This window comes from Schistocerca nitens, chromosome 3, assembly GCF_023898315.1.
Source record: "Schistocerca nitens isolate TAMUIC-IGC-003100 chromosome 3, iqSchNite1.1, whole genome shotgun sequence".
Taxonomy (NCBI): Eukaryota; Metazoa; Arthropoda; class Insecta; order Orthoptera; family Acrididae; genus Schistocerca; species Schistocerca nitens.
Window position 1 is genome coordinate 879,425,353 of NC_064616.1, and position 21,513 is coordinate 879,446,865.

Consider the following 21,513-nt stretch of genomic DNA (forward strand, 5'->3'; position numbering starts at 1 on the left):
GCCACTGTCATTACCTCCCTGTCCTGTTCCAGTCGCGTATGGTTCGCGGGAAGAACGACTCCCGGAAAGCCTCTGTGCGCGCTCGAATCTCTCTAATTTTACATTCGTGATCGCCTCGGGAGGTATAACTAGGGGGAAGCAATATATTCGATACCTCAACCAGATTCGCACCCTCTCGAAACTTGGACAGCAAGCTACACCGCGATGCAGAGCGCCTCTCTTGCAGAGTCTGCCACTTGGGTTTGCTGAACATCTCCGTAACGCTATCACGCGCACCAAATAACCCTGTGACGAAACGCGCCGCTCTTCTTTGGATCTTCTCTATCTCCTCTGTCAAACCGACCTGGTGCGGATCCCACACTGATGAGTAATACTCAAGTATAGGTCGAACGAGTGTTTTGTAAGCCACCTCCTTTGTTGGTACATTTACTAAGGACTCTCCCAATGAATCTCAACCTGGCACCCGCCTTACCAACAATTAATTTTATATGATCATTCCACTTCAAATCGTTCCGCACGCATACTCCCAGATATTGTACAGAAGTAACTGCTACCAGTGTTTGTTCCGCTATCATATAATCATACAATAAAGGATCCTTCTTTCTATGTATTCGCAATACATTACATTTGTCTATGTTAAGGGTCAGTTGCCACTCCCTGCACCAAGTGCCTATCCACTGCAGATCTTCCTGCATTTCGCTGCAATTTTCTAATGCTACAACTTCTCTGTATACTACAGCATCATCCGCGAAAAGCCGCATGGAACTTCCGACACTATCTACAAGGCCATTTATATATATTGTGAAAAGCAATGGTCCCATAACACTCCCCTATGGCACGCCAGAGGTTACTTTAACGTCTGTAGACGTCTCTCCATTGAGAACAACATGCTGTGTTCTGTTTGCTAAACACTGTTCAATCCAGCCACACAGCTGGTCTGATATTCCGTAGGCTCTTACTTTGTTTAGCAGGCGACAGTGCGGAACTGTATCGAACGCCTTCCGGAAACAAGGAAAATGGCATCTACCTGAAAGCCAGTATCTAATATTTTCTGCGTCTCATGAACAAATAAAGCGAGTTGGGTCTCACACCGACCCTTCTGCTGTTACTGCTTGTCTACCGACAACGCAACACTCCCTGGCTCGTTTTATACTGGCGGTTCTGCCTCTCGTGACGTCTAGTGGTCCATTTCGCATTGAATAGCGGTGTTCGGATAGTTTTGATCAGATAGTGTATGAAACGTCTATCACCAAAATCGTTAAAATTCCCTATGTATAGAATCGACTATTACGAGGTTAATCCCAAAAGTAAGGTGTCCTATTTTTTATATGTACATAGTCCTGTTTATTTCTACAATGGTTTATATCAGTTTACAGCTTGAACATTTAGCTATTTTTCGACATAATCACCATTTCCGTCGATGCATTTTTGTAGACGCTATGGCAGTTTTTGTATGGCCATGTCATACCAGTTCGCCGCCATGCTGTTCAGAAAGTTATGAACATCTTCTTTCACCTCGTCGTCGCAGCTGAATCGCTTCCCGGCCAAATCTTCTTTTAACATACGGAACAGGTGGTAGTCACTGGGCGACAAGTCAGGACTATGGGGTGGGTGGGTGATTATGTTCCACTGAAACTGTTGCAGGAGAGCAATGGTTTGCCGAGCGATGTGTGGGCGAGCGTTGTCATGGAGAATGTATACGCCCTTGCTCAGCATTCCTCTTCTCCGGTTCTGAATTGCCCGTTTGAATTTCTTCAGTCTCACAGTACCTGTCAGCGTTAATTGTGGTCCCAGCGATTCAGCTCCGACGACGAGGTGAAAGAAGAGGTTCATAACTTTCTGAACAGCATGGCGGCGAGCTGGTATGACATGGGCATACAAAAACTGCCACAGCGTCTACAAAAATGCATCAACAGAAATGGTGCTTATGTCGAAAAATAGCTAAATGTTCAAGCTGTAAACTGATGTAAGCAATTGTAGAAATAAACAGGTCTATGTACTTATAAAAAAACAGGAGACCTTACTTTTGGGATTACCCTCGTAATTTTAAAAAAATAGTGGGTAGACGGCCTTTTCTGCCATTGTATTAGGAACAGCGCATTGAAAACTACTCGAATAAGCCAACTTGCATTAAAAAAGTTGTTTCATCGTTCGCTTGTGCAGTCCTACAGTCTGATGTTTGTGTTTTTAGACTTTTAAATTTAAATAAATGTGAAATTACAATGAAATGAATACCCCTAGCTGCATACAGGCGTTGATATAAGTCAACGGGGACAGTTGAAAATCTGTGTCCCGGCCGGGACCCGAACCCGGGATCTCCTGCTTACATGGCAGACGCTCTATCCATACATTTTTTTTTTTATCGTTGGGTTTTGTCGTTGCGGACGTCACAAGACATCCGTTAAAGTTCGTTTGTTGATCCTTCCACTCAGTTTTTTATTACAGAGGCCAACCAGCTCTCTGACCGAACACGCTTTTTTTATATTTTTTTGCATTTTGTTCGTTATGGTTCGTTGTATATCGCCGTAGCGGACGTCACATGACACCCGTTGAAGTCCGCTTTTGATCCTTTCACGCAGTTTTTTTTTTATCACAGAGGCCAGCCAGCTCTCTGACCGAACACGCTGAGCTACCGTGCCAGCGGGAAATGTTTGCGCCGACCGGGACTCGATCACGTTGAGCTACCATGCCGGCTCCCATCCGTCTGAGCCACCGAGGACACAGACAATAGTGCGACTGCAGGGACTTACGTCTAGCACGCCTCCCGTGACTCCCACATTCGCAACTTATTGTCCCACAGCATATTCATAGTGCGTGCCCCTGCCCATTTTACTCATTACTCGCGGCTTTACTGCCGGTTCCCGTAAGAGTTCGGCAACTGTTTGTGTATCAGCACAGAAGAAGATGGTCAAATGGCCGGTGAGCCTTAACTATATATAGATGAAGATGGTATCTGTTCTTTTGGACATGTCTGAAAGAACAGATACCATCTTCATATATATATTTAAATAAGTGTGTTGGATAGGTACTGCAAGCAACGTCAACATCCTAACGAATTGACCGATAGTGATCGAACAAATTGCGCACTTTCGCTTCATAGCCTGCTTGCAGAAGGCATTCTACACTTGTTTCTATTTCAGTTGTTCCACAAAGAAACAAAGAATATGAATACCAATCAACTTACTTCTATAAGTAGATTTCCTGTTTGTTTGAAATGGTTCATTGTTTTATTATTACCTTAATATCTAGCTACTGAATGCCACTCGTATTTTGATATATGACCAAGCCTAAGGCCGTCCTCACACGCAATAGGATAGCGTTAGTCGGCGAGGAACTGGTCCAGCTTCGTAACATCACAACGTGGAATTTCACACTACAGAGCATTCCGAAGCGTGAAGGCTGACTAAGCAAGTGGTCAAACACATTCAGCCGTGCTTGCGTCAGTACTCATCAGATAACTATCTTGATAGATCGTTGGGTAGAGGTAAAGAACGAATAGACTGCTTACCAACTCGCATGTAGACAGTGTGGTCAGTCGATGCACTCACAAGGGGAGGCCGCCAATTGTGAAATTCAGATTCGATTCATACTGCGCATAATAAAAGCTCATGGCCACAGGTGTAATGTGGAAAAGCACCAAGATGCACTTCTCAGCCGTTGTCGAGAAAATCGACAGTTAAAAGAAACCGTTGCGGTGAAATACTCTCTACGATTAATAATTTTCTACAGCGTCGTGGCGCAGCGGTAAGCGCTCGGGTTCGTAATCCGAAGGTCGCCGGATTGAATTTCGCGCCATGCAACCCTTTTTTTTAGTATTTGTTTTTTGTAATTCAAATATATATATATATATATATATATATATATATATATATATATATATATATATATTCCCGGCAATCAGTTGCAACAATTATGCATATAATAAGTTGTTGAAAGTCTTTTGTCGTGGAAAAACTGGCGACTTCGAACATCATTATGTTTTCCGCAAACAAAGTTGTATTTCACAAATGTTATTAATTGTCTTCATAATGTTAACCACGTATAGTTAACGGAAGACGTAGAAACGGTATTCCGAAACGAATACGTCTGGCGTAAGTCAAACGTTCGAATTAGAATAGAGACCCCACGAACACAAATTTGCTGCGGCAGGTATGAAATATAAACTCCGTTACTCGCTCGTTACACTTGAAGGACAGATGCTGAATGGGCCGAAACGAGCCGCTGCATAACAGCGTAGTTGCCTGCTAACTTCGAAAGAAGGTAGATGCGGTTCCTAGCGCAACTTATAACATCGTCGAAAATCAGTGCGGACGGGAGAGCTTTGGTACACCCTGTTAAAAAAACGGAGAAATGGAGGCGGTACAATTGGAGAGCGATCCGCCTTCACCAACATGCATAAGCAATTCATTAATAGTTCATATATATATATATATATATATATATATATATATATATATATATATATATATATATATATATATATTACAAAAAACTAATAATAAAGAAAAATTGCATGGCGCGAGATTCGATCCGGCGACCTTCGGATTACGAACCCGAGCGCTTACGGCTGCGCCACGACGCTGTAGAAAATTATTAATCTTAGAGAGTATTTCACCGCAACGGTTTCTTTTAACTGTCGATTTTCTCGACAACGGCTGAGAAGTGCATCTTGGTGCTTTGCCACATTACACCTGTGGTCATGAGCTTTTATTATGCGCAGTATGAATCGAATCTGAATTTCACAATTGGCGGCCTCCCCTTGTCAGTGTCTGCAAACCTCTAGAATACATTAAGAGTCACCCGACGATTGACGGATTAGTAAATGAGAAAGTATTTTTTTGTGCTCTGCTGTCACGTGATTCTAACGCGAACTGGTTGCGTTGATCCTAGGTTCTGGGATTTAGAAACATGCTGACCCGCGCCGAGATTTCTGTGAGAATAGCTCTGCCAAGATTCAGCGCTGTTTACGTGTCTTGCAAAACCCTTCGAGCCTCGCAGACCAGTGTGCCAAGGGTATGGTTGTCGGAGGCCCTGCTAACACGTACGAGTTCCCAGGATGTTCGTATTACGGACCGGATGAAAGCGTACCAATGAAATGCATTCGTAAATTGCAGATGCGGTACCACAACAGCTATACTGTTTGCTGTAAACATATGAAAATTTGTGCCGGAGCGGGACTCGAAACTGCATTTTCCGCTTGTCGCGTGTGGTTGCCTTAGTCATTTCTGCTATCCGAACACTCTTCCAGAATCGCCCCAACTCTCCATAAGTCCTAGTATCTGCTCCCCATAGTACTTGCACAGTTATGTGATTCCCGCATGGACTTTGGCTTGAAGTATATTAGTGAAGTATTTGTATCTCATAATATCTCTATAGTTCGATGTAATTTTCTTTCGGATATGCCTGCATATGTTTCCAGTAAATTGTATAACTGTTGTGGTACCGTATTCATAGTTTACTAATACGTTTCATGCTTTAATATCGCTATCCTTTTAGATTATATTAGATTTAATTTTCGTTCTATAGACCCAAAAAATGAGATGATTCTCGTGGGTGTAGAACATGTCAGAAAGTATGACATAAAAACATAAAACATTTGAATATAATACTTACTACCCTGATAATTTGTCAGGAGATAGTCGAAAATAAGTTAATACAATGCAGTAAACTGGGACAGCTAATATTTACAGAGTAAACACACTGTCAGAGTGAAACACTGTTATTCACTATTAATAAATTTATCGTACGCAAAATACCTAATCTTGACTGTTGTGACCAACTGTTGTCAAAACTGAAATCTAACAGATGGTTTTACTTAAGCTGACTTAACAGTCTCTGTTAAGATATTCATCTATGGAGTAGAAGGAGTTGCCTATCAAAAAGTCTTTAAAACTCTGTTTAAACCGTGCTTTACCTGAAACCAAGTTCATAATGGTTGCTGGCAATTTATTAATAATGTGTGTTCCTGAATATTGGACCCCTTTTGGACCAAGGTAAGTGATTTTGGGCCTTTATGTAGATTCTTCTTAATACTAGTATTGATACAGTGTACAGAGCTATTGGTTGGAAATAGAGATGTATTGCTTGCAACAAATTTCATTAAGGAGTAAATATACTGAGAAGCAGTGGTTAGAATACAAAGTTCCTTGAACAGGTTTCTACAAGATGTTCTTGCATTTACACCACAAACGATTCTTATCACACATTTTTGCACCCTAAAAACTTTTGCTCGGTTTGATGAGTTGCCCCAGAATATGATCCCATACGACATAATAGAAAGAAAGTAAGCAAAGTATGCAAGTTATTTTATATTCATATCTCCTACATCTGACATAATTCTCACGGCAAATACAGACTTGTTTAGGCGCTAAAGCAGTTCTGTGGTATGCCCTTCCCAGCTGAATTTATTATCGAGTTGTAATCCCAGAAATTTAAGGCTGTCAACCTCTTCGATCTGCATGTCTTCATACGTTATACTAATGCTGGAAGGAAATCTCTTACAGGTTCTGAATTGTATATAGTGGGACTTCTCAAAATTTAATGACAACGAATTAGCATTAAATCACTTATTAATGTCAGTGAAAATTTGATTAGCAGCTATTTCTAAATCTATAATTGACTTGCTACTTACTGCAATGTTTGTATCATCTGCAAACAAAACAAACTTAGCATCTGGCAATGTAACAGATGAGAGGTCATTAATATACACAAGAAAAAGAAATGGACCCAAAATGGAACTTTGAGAAACGCCACATGTAATTAGTTCCCAGTCAGATGAAGACTGACTGCTTACTGCACAGGTATTTCGCAACGACACCCTTTGTTTCCTGTTAGATAGATAAGACCTAACCATTTCGCAGCATTACCGGTGACACCATAATACTCTAATTTACTTAGGAGAATGCTGTGGTTCACACAGTCAAAGGCTTTTGACTGGTCACAGAAAATGCCAGTAGCCTGTAATTTATTACCTAATGAATTGAGTACATTCTCACTGTAAGTTTAAATAGCTTTCTCTATATCAGAACCCTTCAGAAATCCAAACTGTGACTTGGATCGCCAGCAATGCCTGTTCGGATATGTATGCATATCCGAAGGAGTATTGCATCGAACTGTACAGACACTGTCATAAACAGACACTGCACAAATGTGTTAAAGCATATTGGCGGCAGCAGAACCAGGCAATGACCTTAAGCAATGGGGCACGCGCAGCTATTTCTGTACCGGCTCCTAGCTACAGGAAGTTTGCGTAACTAAAAACTGACACATACAATCCATATACTCCACTTCTTTTTATCCACGAACAGTAAATTTAAGATCCTTACAATCTGAGGACTGGTTAACGGACTCTGAAGAGCAGTCAAATAACATCAAATGGGATATAGTAATTAGCAATACAGGAAAAACATATTATTACAACGAGGAGCTGTGTTTCATTATGGAGGAACAAATCAAGGAGGAAATTCGAATGTAGATTTCATTGTGAACTAGAAGAACAAAAAGAATTTTACTGGCATCGAAGGACTCTCAAACAGAATAGTAAGACTTATCTTGGAAGTAAACGTAATATAATTAGTGTAAATTATTCAAGTTTATGCTCCAATTTTCTGCCATTCTCATGAGAAGGTATAAGATCTAGCGTAATAGTTACAGGAATTGCTAAATGACATCAAATGTCGTTACGAGACGAGAATGGGTGGTTTTAATACAAACGTAGGACAAAAACTAAAGAAAGAGTTCTCGGTATGATATGTAGGGTACAATAGTGGAAATGACAGAGTTAATACATTAATAGAATTTGCCGAGTAGATCGATGTTTTACCCCTCTCTATTATTGCTGAAGAGGCAAATGGATTTGGTAAAATAAAAATCAACTTGATTATATTTTATGAAATAGCTAAGAAAGTGGACGGAGTGTGACGGTCCTAAATCACTTTGCTATTTCGTGTGATCTCAAGCCAGTAGATGCAGAGTGAGAACGGATACATAGCTGTAAGGAAACAACTTACTTAGGCAGGAAATCGGAAATGTAGATGAGACTGTTCACGAACATGAGAAATAATAGATTAAATTAAGCCTTAATTCCAGAATATGACAAACTGGACGTTATATTCTACATAGACGAAAGGGCCAATTATTTGAGAAAGGTACTTATGTAAACAGCAAAAGATACTGCATTTGTGAAGAAAGCAAAAGGAAGAAATTCTCAAATGGGATGCTATTAATACACTCCTGGAAATTGAAATAAGAACACCGTGAATTCATTGTCCCAGGAAGGGGAAACTTTATTGACACATTCCTGGGGTCAGATACATCGCATGATCACACTGACAGAACCACAGGCACATAGACACAGGCAACAGAGCATGCACAATGTCGCCACTAGTACAGTGTATATCCACCTTTCGCAGCAATGCAGGCTGCTATTCTCCCATGGAGACGATCGTAGAGATGCTGGATGTAGTCCTGTGGAACGGCTTGCCATGCCATTTCCACCTGGCGCCTCAGTTGGACCAGCGTTCGTGCTGGACGTGCAGACCGCGTGAGACGACGCTTCATCCAGTCCCAAACATGCTCAATGGGGGACAGATCCGGAGATATTGCTGGCCAGGGTAGTTGACTTACACCTTCTAGAGCACGTTGGGTGGCACGGGATACATGCGGACGTGCATTGTCCTGTTGGAACAGCAAGTTCCCTTGCCGGTCTAGGAATGGTAGAACGATGGGTTCGATGACGGTTTGGATGTACCGTGCACTATTCAGTGTCCCCTCGACGATCACCAGTGGTGTACGGCCACTGTAGGAGATCGCTCCCCACACCATGATGCCGGGTGTTGGCCCTGTGTGCCTCGGTCGTATGCAGTCCTGATTGTGGCGCTCACCTGCACGGCGCCAAACACGCATACGACCATCATTGGCACCAAGGCAGAAGCGACTCTCATCGCTGAAGACGACACGTCTCCATTCGTCCCTCCATTCACGCCTGTCGCGACACCACTGGAGGCGGGCTGCACGATGTTGGGGCGTGAGCGGAAGACGGCCTAACGGTGTGCGGGACCGTAGCCCAGCTTCATGGAGACGGTTGCGAATGGTCCTCGCCGATACCCCAGGAGCAACAGTGTCCCTAATTTGCTGGGAAGTGGCGGTGCGGTCCCCTACGGCACTGCGTAGGATCCTACGGTCTTGGCGTGCATCCGTGCGTCGCTGCGGTACGGTCCCAGGTCGACGGGCACGTGCACCTTCCGCCGACCACTGGCGACAACATCGATGTACTGTGGAGACCTCACGCCCCACGTGTTGAGCAATTCGGCGGTACGTCCACCCGGCCTCCCGCATGCCCACTATACGCCCTCGCTCAAAGTCCGTCAACTGCACATACGGTTCACGTCCACACTGTCGCGGCATGCTACCAGTGTTAAAGACTGCGATGGAGCTCCGTATGCCACGGCAAACTGGCTGACACTGACGGCGGCGGTGCACAAATGCTGCGCAGCTAGCGCCATTTGACGGCCAACACCGCGGTTCCTGGTGTGTCCGCTGTGCCGTGCGTGTGATCATTGCTTGTACAGCCCTCTCGCAGTGTCCGGAGCAAGTATGGTGGGTCTGACACACCGGTGTCAATGTGTTCTTTTTTCCATTTCCAGGAGTGTATTAAATAAAAGTACAGAACTTTAAATAAATGATAGTAGGAATATTATATAATATCCTAAATTAAAGAGAACTATTCGATAATGTCTTCTAGAGAGGATCTGAGGAAAGACAATGAAAATTTGTTAAGGTAAACAAATGAAGACATGCCCGGAAAAACGGGATAACCCTCGAACGTAAAAACTTACAGATAAGTGTTGCCATCTGTTGCTGGGTACAGGAAGTATCAAAATTGACATCGGTCTCACACCTAAATATCGTAATATGATATTTAGAGGTGAGGACAGCAACATATGGCAACACTTACCTCTAAGCTTTTACATTTGAGGGTTAGCTCGTTTTTCCGTGCATGTCTTCAGTTGAAAACAACAGGTATCTGAGGAAAATAAAACAAAAACCTATTTTGGATAAACACCTAATTCCCTCAGTTAAGGTGTCAGAAGGTACAGTAACGAACGTAAGAGAGAAAACTGTACAAACATTAAGATAGTTTCAGAAACACAGATAATAACGGACAAGTCGTTTCTCGGATAAAGACAGATGATCTGCACAAATCCATTCGAGGCACGAAGAAAGGAAATGCTCCTAGAGATGATGGAGTTCCAATGAAAATGGTTAAAACTAGAGGCAAAGTAATACAAAAGAGGGTTACAAAAATTCTTCAGAACTTAAACAATGTTGTAATTATTCTACTTCATATAAAAGGAGACAGACAAGACAAAAAACTGAAGACCTATCAGACTTTCCACCGTAATGTGCAAGATATGCACTAAAAGTATCACCATCCGCATAGAAGGGAATTTAGATTTGAAACTTGCAAATTAACAGTACAGTAAACAATATTATGGAACGGAGCAGTATCAATTACTACTTTGTCTGGGATTCGCAGATTCTGAAAAGTTTTTGACTCAGTTTAGAGAAAGTTTGTACTAGTAGCCCTTGAGTAAAAAGGCATTGATTTAACATAATTATGTTTGTATTCTGAACGAGGTATCAGCCAGGAAAATATATTCCATAACATCAAAAATACTCTCGGAAATCCTATAAGAAGGTCCTTAAACTGGCAAAAGATTGAAGGAATATGTGAACAAAGGTGAATCACTTTCGTGTTGCTGATGGTGGTGTATTTAAGTTCCTGGTGCATATATACTACAACAACTAATGGAAGAAGTTTGAAAGTAAGCCTAATAATGAAATGTAATACGACTACAATAACGTATAATCAACACTTCGAAGAAAAACTTGCACAAATTAACATTATACCACAGACACAGCGAACGATTTTTTAAAAATTTTAGGGCAGCTGAAGAGCGTGACTGGATGGAGAGCATAAGAATAGAAAGAAAAGTAAAACTGGTCAGTCATGCTTCTGGTAAACTAAATAGGAATTTGAAAGCTAACTTTCAATGTGATTCGAAAAGGAAACTCAGTGTGTCTGACCAACTTGGAGTTACGGCAGCGTGACGCAGACTTTTCATGCGATAATTTTTCAAAAAGGAGCTTTCTGCAGCGAGCGACGAAGGGTTGCAGTAGAGGGGGAAAGAAAAGAACGAAATAGATCGGGAAACAATTATACACTACTGGTCATTACAATTGCTACACCACGAAGATGACGTGCAACAGACGCGAAATTTAACCGACAGGAAGAAGATGCTGTGATATGCAGATGATTAGCTTTTCAAAGCATTCACACAAGGTTGGCGCCGGTGGCAACACCTACAACGTGCTGATATGAGGAAAGTTTCCAACCGATTTCTCATACACAAACAGCAGTTGACCGGCGTTGCCTGGTGAAACGTCGTTGTGATGCCTCGTGTAAGGAGGAGAAATGCGTACCATCACGTTTCCGACTTTGATAAAGGTCGGATTGTAGCCTATAGCGATTGCGGTTTATCGTATTGCGACATTGCTGCTCGCGTTGGTCGAGATCCAATGACTGTTAGCAGAATATGGAATCGGTGGGTTTACGGAACGCCGTGCTGGATCCCAACGGCCTCGTATCACTAGCAGTCGACATGACAGGCATCTTATCCGCATGGCTGTAATGGATCGTGCAACCACGTCTCGATCCCTGAGTCAACAGATGGGGACGTCTGCAAGAAAACACCATCTGCACGAACAGTTCGACGACGTTTGCAGCAGCATGGACTATCAGCTCGGAGACCATGGCTGCGGTTACCCTTGACGCTGCATCACAGACAGATGCGCGTGCGATGGTGTACTCAACGACGAACCTGGATTCACGAATGGCAAAACGTCATTTTTTCGGATGAATCCAGGTTCTGTTTACAGCATCATGATGGTCGCATCCCTGTTCGGCGACATCGCGGTGAACGCACACTGGAAGCGTGTATTGGTCATGGCCATACCGCCGTATCACCCGGCGTGATGGTATGGGGTGCCATTGCTTACACGTCTCGGTCACCTCTTGTTCGCATTGACGGCACTTTGAACAGCGGACGTTACATTTCAGATGTGCTACGACCCGTGGCTCTACCCTTCATTCGATCCCTGTGAAACCCTACATTTCAGCAGCATAATGCACGACCGCATGTTGCTGGTCCTGTACGGGCCTCTCTGGATACAGAAAATGTTCGACTGCTGCCCTGGCCAGCACATTCTCCAGATCTCTCACCAATTGAAAACGTCTGGTCAATGCTGGCCGAGCAACTGGCTCGTCACAATACGCCAGTCACTACTCTTGATGAACTGTGGTATCGTGTTGAAGCTGCATGGGCAGCTGTACCTGTACACGCCATCCAAGCTCTGTTTGACTCAATGCCCAGGCGTATCAAGGCCGTTATTACGGCCAGAGGTGGTTGTTCTGGGTAGATTTCTCAGGACCTATGCACCCAAATTGCGTGAAAATGTAATCACAAGTCAGTTCTAATATAATATATTTGTCCAATGCTTACCCGTTTATCACCTGCATTTCTTCTTGGTGTAGAAATTTTAATGATCAGTAGTAGATGATAGTTAAACGCTGAGCGGAACATGAAGTCAGCGAAAGGATTAAATAGGACGGGAAAAATAAAATTTGCTCAGAAAGTATTTGATGTACTTTAAGATAGGCAATCCACAGCCGGGGCAGGTTATGTTAGTTGAGTTGCTTATCTTAAAGTACATTAAATAAAGGGAGGTTATAATTAAAATTTCGTTACGTGGGAGTGTCTCACGAGAAACGAGTGATCGTAGGACAATGAAACACTGTGGAAACATTTTTAAGGACATGCGGAAGAGAAATAACGAATAAACCATTGAAAGATACATATTTTAATTTTCACATGAGAGGGTAACATTTGTTAATTGGGTACCATGTTTAAGTTCCAGGTTACAAACGTTGCTCAGTGTGACGACTAACTACATCTACGACAGCCTGCAACCGCACTAGAGATGCCATTTCACAACTGTTCACTGCACTTTCCTAACGGTCGTGACACACTGCTTGAAGATCGCAGAGAGCGTCCAGCACTCTCAACCATGGCAACAGTAACGTCTTCAACAATATGTGGCGCAAATGGCCTCCCGTCTCTCCCAGGAGAAATTCCCAAATCGGCAGTTAATTTGAAGTTACGAATCATGTTCTTCAACCACGGTGCGGAAAGAACCTCTCCGAATTCCTTCAATGCGTCGATACTCGCGAAGAGGAGCAGCACTATTGCTTCTGTTTTGATGAAGCGGCTTCACAAGTAAGGCCCTGGTCAGCTTGGCCAAATCAATGTTGACTGTCTGCATCTGTAGTGCACACTGACGCTTGTGTTTCAGCACTATGTCGCCGCACCAGTACCGGCGCCTAACAAGTCATGACACTAACGTTAATAACAACTAAAATAATGCAGCGCACAGTGTGAACATCGTTCCTATACAGCCTTGTATCCATAAGGTAAACAGTTTTTCGTCTACAGAGTTTCAATTAGCCAAAGTCTAATTATACCCACTCTGTATTTTCTGCGCCACATGTATTTTGCCCATACTGTAGAGGGACCAAAAAGGCTCTATACTGGATTCAAAGATGTAAGAACGAACCGAGAGACACTCAAATGGAAGATACGCAGATGACACTAGAAAGTATGCCGGAGCAGCATAAATGCGTATCAGTAGCGAGTGTAATGCTTCGGAAAGTCCAGTGGACACTTGTATCCAGCATCGAAAGAGGCTACGATAAAAGTATGTACTTGGTGTAGGCAAGTGGTTCTCTGTTGGAGGCGGTAGCTTGATGCAGGAAATGTAGGCAGCAAGTGGTAACAAACAATTTCTCGACTTCTAGGTTAAAAAGGCGTAGATACAGCGTCCACAGGAGGCGTGCGGCGGCGGAGGTCGACGACAGGAAGGAAGGAAGATTATGGTGTAACGTCCTGTCGACATCGAGGTCATTAGAGACGGATACGTCGGCGATCCAGATCGGGACGGCAGGCGAGAAGGCGCCGCTATTAGCGCTTCCGTCAATACGGCACGGTGGCGACCTTGCTAGCGGTGTATCCACTGAAGCACCAAAGAAACTGGTACAGGTATGCATATTCAAATGCAGAGATATGTAAACAGGCAGAATACGGCGCTGCTGTCGGCAACGCTTATATAAGACAACAAGTGTCTGGCGCAGTTGTTAGATCGGTTACTGCTGCTACAATGGCAGGTTATCAAGATTTAAATGAGTTTGAACGTGATGTTACACTCGGCGCGCGAGCGATGGGCACACAGCATCTTCGAGGTAGCGATTAAGTGGGGATTTTCCAGTACGTCCATTTCACAAGTGTACAGTGAATATCAGGAATCCGGTAAAACATCAAATCTCCGACATGGCTGCGGCCGGAAAAATATCCTGCAAGCACAAGACCAACGATGACTAAAGAGAATCGTTCAGCGTGACAGAAGTGCAACCCTTCCGCAAATTGCTGCAAATTTCAATGCTCGGCCATCAACAAGTTTCAGTGTGCGAACCACTCAACGAAACATGATCGATATGGGCTTTCGGACTCGAAGGCCCCTCGTGTACCCTTGATGACTGCATGACACAAAGCTTTACGCCTCACCTGGGCCCGTCAACACCGCTATTGGATTGTTGATGAGTGGAAATATGTTGCCTGGTCCGATGAGTTCAAATTGTATCGAGCGGATGGACGTGTGTGGTTATGGAGACAACCTCAGGAATCCTGCATGTCAGCAGGTGACTGTTCAAGCTGGTGGAGGCTCTGTAATGGTGTGGAGTGTGTGCAGTTGGAGTGATATGGACCCCTGATACGTCTAGTTATGACTCTGGCAGGTGACAAGTACATAAGCATCCTGTCTGATCACATGCATCCACTCATGTCCATTGTGCATCCCGACGAACTTGGGCAATTCCAGAAGGACAATGCGACACTCCACACGTCCAGAATTGCTACAGAGTGGCTCCAGGAACACTCTTATGAGTGTAAACACTTCCGCTGGCCACCAAACTCCTCAGACATGAACATTATTGAGCATACGTGGGATCCCTTGCAATGTTCTGGTCAAAAAGAGATCTTCACCCTCTCGTACTCTTACGGATTTACGGGCAGCCCTGCAGGATCCATGGTGTCAGTTCCCTCCAGCACTACTTCAGACATTAGTCGAGTCCATGCCAGGTCGTGTTGCGGCACTTCTGCATACTCGCGGGAGCCCTATACGATATTAGGCAGTTGTATTAATTTCTTTGGCTCTTCACTGTAGTTCGGCCCCTTGCAGTGTCAGGAGTTCGCTTCTGCCTTCGAAACTGCGGTCGGAAAGCGGAGCCGGTGATTCGGAGTTGGTGGCAGGCGCTGACGGTCACCGGTAGCTGGAAACGAGAGGACGTTAGCTCGACCCCCGGCCCATCCAGGCCACAGCTGGACCCCATCAGGATGTCCCGACGACATGATGGATGGACGTTGGCGGAAGCCAACACTCAGCGGTCGACAATTCGTAGCCTGGCTGTGTCGATATGCCCAGTCTGCCGGGACGGCCTGCTTTTATACAAGATGAGGCAAGTCTTACTGCGGTTGAGGTCACGTGCGCAGATGAGGCATGTCTTACTGCGGTTGAAGTCCGTGCGAGGCCCGCCCCAGCGCCTGGGTCGCAGTTGCAGAGGCGTTGGTAAGGCGGTACTGCTGAGATCTCGTGTTTTGGCAAGCGATCGGATTTCGGCAATAGGCCTCGTCTTGTGGCCGCTCCGCTACACTACGTTCACACAATATAGTACCAAAATATACGCTTGTGCACACATGCAAATTCACGAGCAAGTTATCAGGTTCGCTTTAGTATCAATATCAGTATCGAGAATTACGAGTAACAGACTATTAGAGTCATAAACTTTACTGGACACGTCAGTAAGTGCTGTTAATGAACAAGTTCTGCGCAAAGAATTGCCCCCACTATTGGAAAACGTTACCCTTTCAGAGACACTAGGGACATGGTTTGTGTACAGCGGGACACCACTCTATTTTCTACGCCACTTATGACAACATTTAATCCAAATGTTATGTGAGTGATGGATTAGTCGAGGAGGTCTAATAGAATGGCGTTAACCTGACCTCACTCCCTTAGATTTCAGGCCATGCAGCCATTTATGGGTTTTACGACGGGCCTAACTTATTTGAGCGTATCCCATGGAAATGTCCCAATCTACGGCAACCATTTGTGTCTGCACGAGTTCGTGATTCTTTGAGGAAGAGGAAGAAGAAGAATTGTGTTTAACGTCCCATCAGTGACGAGATCAATAGAGATGGAGCTCAACCTCCGATTGGTTAAATGATGGGGACGGAAACATCCCAGCATTTGCCTTGAACAATTTAGGGAAACCATGGAATACGAAAATATGGAAGGCTGAGTGAGGATCTGAACCACCAGTCCCCTGAATGCAGTCCAACCGTCCACTACTGCACCACCTCGCTCTCGTTGTGGAAGAGAGTTGCAGAATGTGTTAACAGTTGGTGGGAATCATATGGGACACCCGCGTAGTGTTAATAGAAATATTGCTATCCTACAACGAGCTGGTCCATATCTCAATATATTTCTAGTTTTGACCAACAGTATCTTTCATGCTTTTCTTACTGCTGTAGAGAGCAAGCGAGGGAAAGAGAGGAAGAGAGAGAGAGAGAGAGAGAGAGAGAGAGAGAGAGAGAGAGAGATACAGATGGTACAGCAGAGAGGGAGACTGAGACAGAGTTTAGCATCTGTTCTACATTGTAGTTAAGGGAGAAATTTTGCTATTTGAGGTCTGGAGATAGGTAGGAAGATTCTCAGCACTATATACACCTAAAATAAACCAGTGCTTCACTGTACTCCGAATAAATTGTATACATCCTTTGGTAGACATGTAAAAAGCTCAAGAGACTCTTACCCGATATATTTCCGAAAATTGAAGAATCTCTCCCCTGGTGCTAGAGTGATATTTTCACAATATACTGTAAACAACCATTAGTCTAAAGGCGTTGCTAAATGTGTACTTTATCACGGACTTATTTAATTATACAGGTTGTCCCAGGAATGTTGCGACAAAGTTCGAGGAGTTGTAGAGGGTGTCTTGAGGAACAAAAGAGGATAGGAACTCGTGTCCGGAAAGTCATCCAACGACGCTACAGAGCGTTGAAGCTATAGGCGCTGGCGCCTGCCATTAGGCAGCAAACGTAAACTTGTACACTATCGGATCGTACGTCTAGCATTGTTGTTTGTTCTTCAGTGATCGCGACTGATTCCCATTGTTGACAGGCCTTGACTCCCATGAACGCTATGTTCTGTTGCCTTGAAAGATGATGCTTTCGGATACGGGTTTACATCTGCAGTTCATATGTCGCCTGCGCACAGAAAAAGACTGCAATTGTAGAAGGTTCCAGAACAAAAATGAACTGCTGATGGAAATTCGTATCCAAAACCGTCATCCACCAAGGCAACAGACATCGTATTCATAGGTGATAAGACCTTTCTACGCAGCTAGCCGCTTCAGGTGAGGGAGGAGCTCCTCGATGTAGCAGCCATGAAGAACACTACAACCGGAGGTGATATTTTAAGTAGTGTTGAAGAAAGTGTTGAAAATATAAGATTGTCGTGGAATTCTTTAGTTTCAGTGTCTACAGATGGTAGAGGCATACACTAAGCTATTAAAATTATGTGGCACGTGTACATTCTCCTTTATTTGTTTCATTTGTCGCAGTAATAATTCGTGAGTGATATCCCTGCAGGTGGCCGCGGATTTACATTGACCTACTCCACTGGCGATCGTGGCAATTAGTCGACATCAGTGCATATCAAACAACAGTGCGAGACGTCCCGCCTACGTTCCGTCAGCGTAAAAAGTGACGTTTGCTGCCGGAAGGGTTGACTAGTGGCAGACGCTGGTGCCTATAATTTCGACGTTCTGTAGCGTCATTGGATGTCATTTGCGGACACGGGTTCCTTGGCACGATTTGTTCCTCAAGACGTTCTCTATATCTCCTCGAAGTTTGTCTCAACTTTCCGGGGACACCTTGTATACGGCAATACCACTGTCAAAAACTGGAACTTTTTCATTGTGGCCCTGAATATTAGGAAGTATCGAGGCAAAAAAAGGCGTTGCAGTGCAAAACTGTGTTGAGTGAGTTGCACTGGTACAAGAAAATATCAAATAGCTTTTTGCGGTGATGAAGCAAGAGGAAATAGTTACCTTTGTCCGAGACTGATGTTGATTCCAGCATTTGCTTCAGTTTCCGTATTTCCTCTTGATACTCTCGCAGTAGTGTGTCCTTGGGATCCTCATTAATGCGTGGTTTATTTTTTATATTTTTTGCTCTGTTCACGTACCGTAACGTGCTCAGTGTTTCGTCGTAGTTGTTATCAGCAGGAGATATGCAACCTACCATAAGAGTTTTCGTGTTGCCTCCTAAGGAATCCTACGAAAAAATGTTGAAATTATGAGAATACGTTTTTATAGTGATTTACGAGAATGGATATAAATACTCCTTAAACTATGTTTCTGTGCTTTTACATACTACAACATTGTTTATGAAGGTTATAATTTAACATCTTGTTGAAAAGTCAATATTAGAAACGGAACATAAGGACAGGCTGGAGAAGGATGGAGACGGAAATAGTCCATCCCCATGTTAGAAGACTCATCTCTGTGTTCGCCCTCTAACGACTTTCGAAAACGATGGAAAACTTGCATCAAGATGATCGGACGGGGATCTGAACTTCATCTTTCCCAGTAGAAGTTCGGTTATCGATCACTGCATCTCCTCGTTTGTGGTGTTATGCTATTTCTCTGCTGGGATTAATACCATTAAATCTATTTCTAATTTGCACTGATAGTGACACTTCAGGAATGATAGGAGTAGGACGTCCTTCAGCCTGGGACACAGCAGCAACCCTACTTATAAGGACTCCGCTAACCAGCAAAATCACGTTGAAGATATGCTGTCATGTTGACGAGGATTTTAGAATCATGTATCGTTCAACTGTATCCTAAAGCGGCGCCATAGGGTATCACGCCTGACGATATACACTCCTGGAAATTGAAATAAGAACACCGTGAATTCATTGTCCCAGGAAGGGGAAACTTTATTGACACATTCCTGGGGTCAGATACATCACATGATCACACTGACAGAACCACAGGCACATAGACACAGGCAACAGAGCATGCACAATGTCGCCACTAGTACAGTGTATATCCACCTTTCGCAGCATTGCAGGCTGCTATTCTCCAATGGAGACGATCGTAGAGATGCTGGATGTAGTCCTGTGGAACGGCTTGCCATGCCATTTCCACCTGGCGCCTCAGTTGGACCAGCGTTCGTGCTGGACGTGCAGACCGCGTGAGACGACGCTTCATCCAGTCCCAAACATGCTCAATGGGGGACAGATCCGGAGATCTTGCTGGCCAGGGTAGTTGACTTACACCTTCTAGAGCACGTTGGGTGGCACGGGATACATGCGGACGTGCATTGTCCTGTTGGAACAGCAAGTTCCCTTGCCGGTCTAGGAATGGTAGAACGATGGGTTCGATGACGGTTTGGATGTACCGTGCACTATTCAGTGTCCCCTCGACGATCACCAGTGGTGTACGGCCAGTGTAGGAGATCGCTCCCCACACCATGATGCCGGGTGTTGGCCCTGTGTGCCTCGGTCGTATGCAGTCCTGATTGTGGCGCTCACCTGCACGGCGCCAAACACGCATACGACCATCATTGGCACCAAGGCAGAAGCGACTCTCATCGCTGAAGACGACACGTCTCCATTCGTCCCTCCATTCACGCCTGTCGCGACACCACTGGAGGCGGGCTGCACGATGTTGGGGCGTGAGCGGAAGACGGCCTAACGGTGTGCGGGACCGTAGCCCAGCTTCATGGAGACGGTTGCGAATGGTCCTCGCCGATACCCCAGGAGCAACAGTGTCCCTAATTTGCTGGGAAGTGGCGGTGCGGTCCCCTACGGCACTGCGTAGGATCCTACGGTCTTGGCGTGCATCCGTGCGTCGCTGCGGTCCGGTCCCAGGTCGACGGGCACGTGCACCTTCCGCCGACCACTGGCGACAACATCGATGTACTGTGGAGACCTCACGCCCCACGTGTTGAGCAATTCGGCGGTACGTCCACCCGGCCTCCCGCATGCCCACTATAAGCCCTCGCTCAAAGTCCATCAACTGCACATACGGTTCACGTCCACGCTGTCGCGGCATGCTACCAGTGTTAAAGACTGCGATGGAGCTCCGTATGCCACGGCAAACTGGCTGACACTGACGGCGGCGGTGCACAAATGCTGCGCCGCTAGCGCCATTCGACGGCCAACACCGCGGTTCCTGGTGTGTCCGCTGTGCCGTGCGTGTGATCATTGCTTGTACAGCCCTCTCGCAGTGTCCGGAGCAAGTATGGTGGGTCTGACACACCGGTGTCAATGTGTTCTTTTTTCCATTTCCAGGAGTGTAGGTGGCCATATCATTGACTGAAATTCCTCCAAATAATTTGGAAATGAAGCACGAAAGATTTTTGGCAGGGTGACCTGCGGCACTTTCATCTTGGGCAACACCATCGCTAGTAGGAGACGAGGTGTGCATGTGGCCTTCTACATAACTATGAAGGGTTCAGTTTCGCCAGAGAACCCAAGCTTCACAAAGCAAACAAAATACATCCATTCCCATTAAGAACAACCATTACATTGCACGCTGCCTTACTGACATCAAGGATCAATTCCGTCACGGTGTCTCATCTCGAGATAGATCTTGATTCATCGGGCCAATTTTCTGCACATTTAGGGCGGAATGAATGTGTTCAAACATAGGCGTTAGTTCAGATGGTGTGCTCTTGCGATGACTGATACACAACTAACACCTCACGTTCAGAGTGTTGGGTTGTTCTTCAAAACCATTATCCGGTCTCCCGTAAATCCACAATTCAGTCTTGCTGAAATTCAATTAATAGCGCAACAGACCATTGCGGCAAGGAAAATGGAGATGTTATGGGCTCGGCGTTTTCATGCTAATTACGTGTTTCCTACCCTGTATTCAGAATGGTGTTTTGAATCATTGCCTTGACCGTCATCTGTCAGAACCTCACTCAAATGTGTCACGTCTTTAGAGATGTCCATTTTTCATATGTGTTGTTTTTCTCAGGTCTTAAATCCTTTTACACTGCTCAGGCGAACCTGAATGGTCTGAAGTAGCTACTCACAAGTTCATTTTAAATGTCATCTGAACACACCAAGTTTCGCCGAAGCCAATTATAAGGCAGTAATTTTTCTGAACAATTACTTATTTACATTTTTATTAAACATTCGATATAAATAAAAATATTCTAAAATTTGTTTACGCTAGTGCCGATATGACTCTTCACTTGAGTCGATTTTGAAAGAGAAAGATACGAAATTTAGATGCACATCTTCTGGAGGAGTGCCACTCTG

The 21,513-nt window shown here is 44.5% G+C and overlaps 1 protein-coding gene across 4 annotated transcripts in view; it reads right to left on the minus strand.

Annotated features, from left to right (window-relative positions):
* Window positions 1–21,513, minus strand: part of LOC126249798 (osmotic avoidance abnormal protein 3) — a 387,840-nt gene that overhangs the window by 194,558 nt on the left and 171,769 nt on the right. For all 4 annotated transcript variants that reach the window (XM_049951488.1, XM_049951490.1, XM_049951486.1 and 1 more), the window contains exon 7: window positions 18,284–18,509. In XM_049951488.1, coding sequence (XP_049807445.1) covers window positions 18,284–18,509 — 226 coding nt within the window. The remainder of the gene's footprint in view (window positions 1–18,283; window positions 18,510–21,513) is intronic.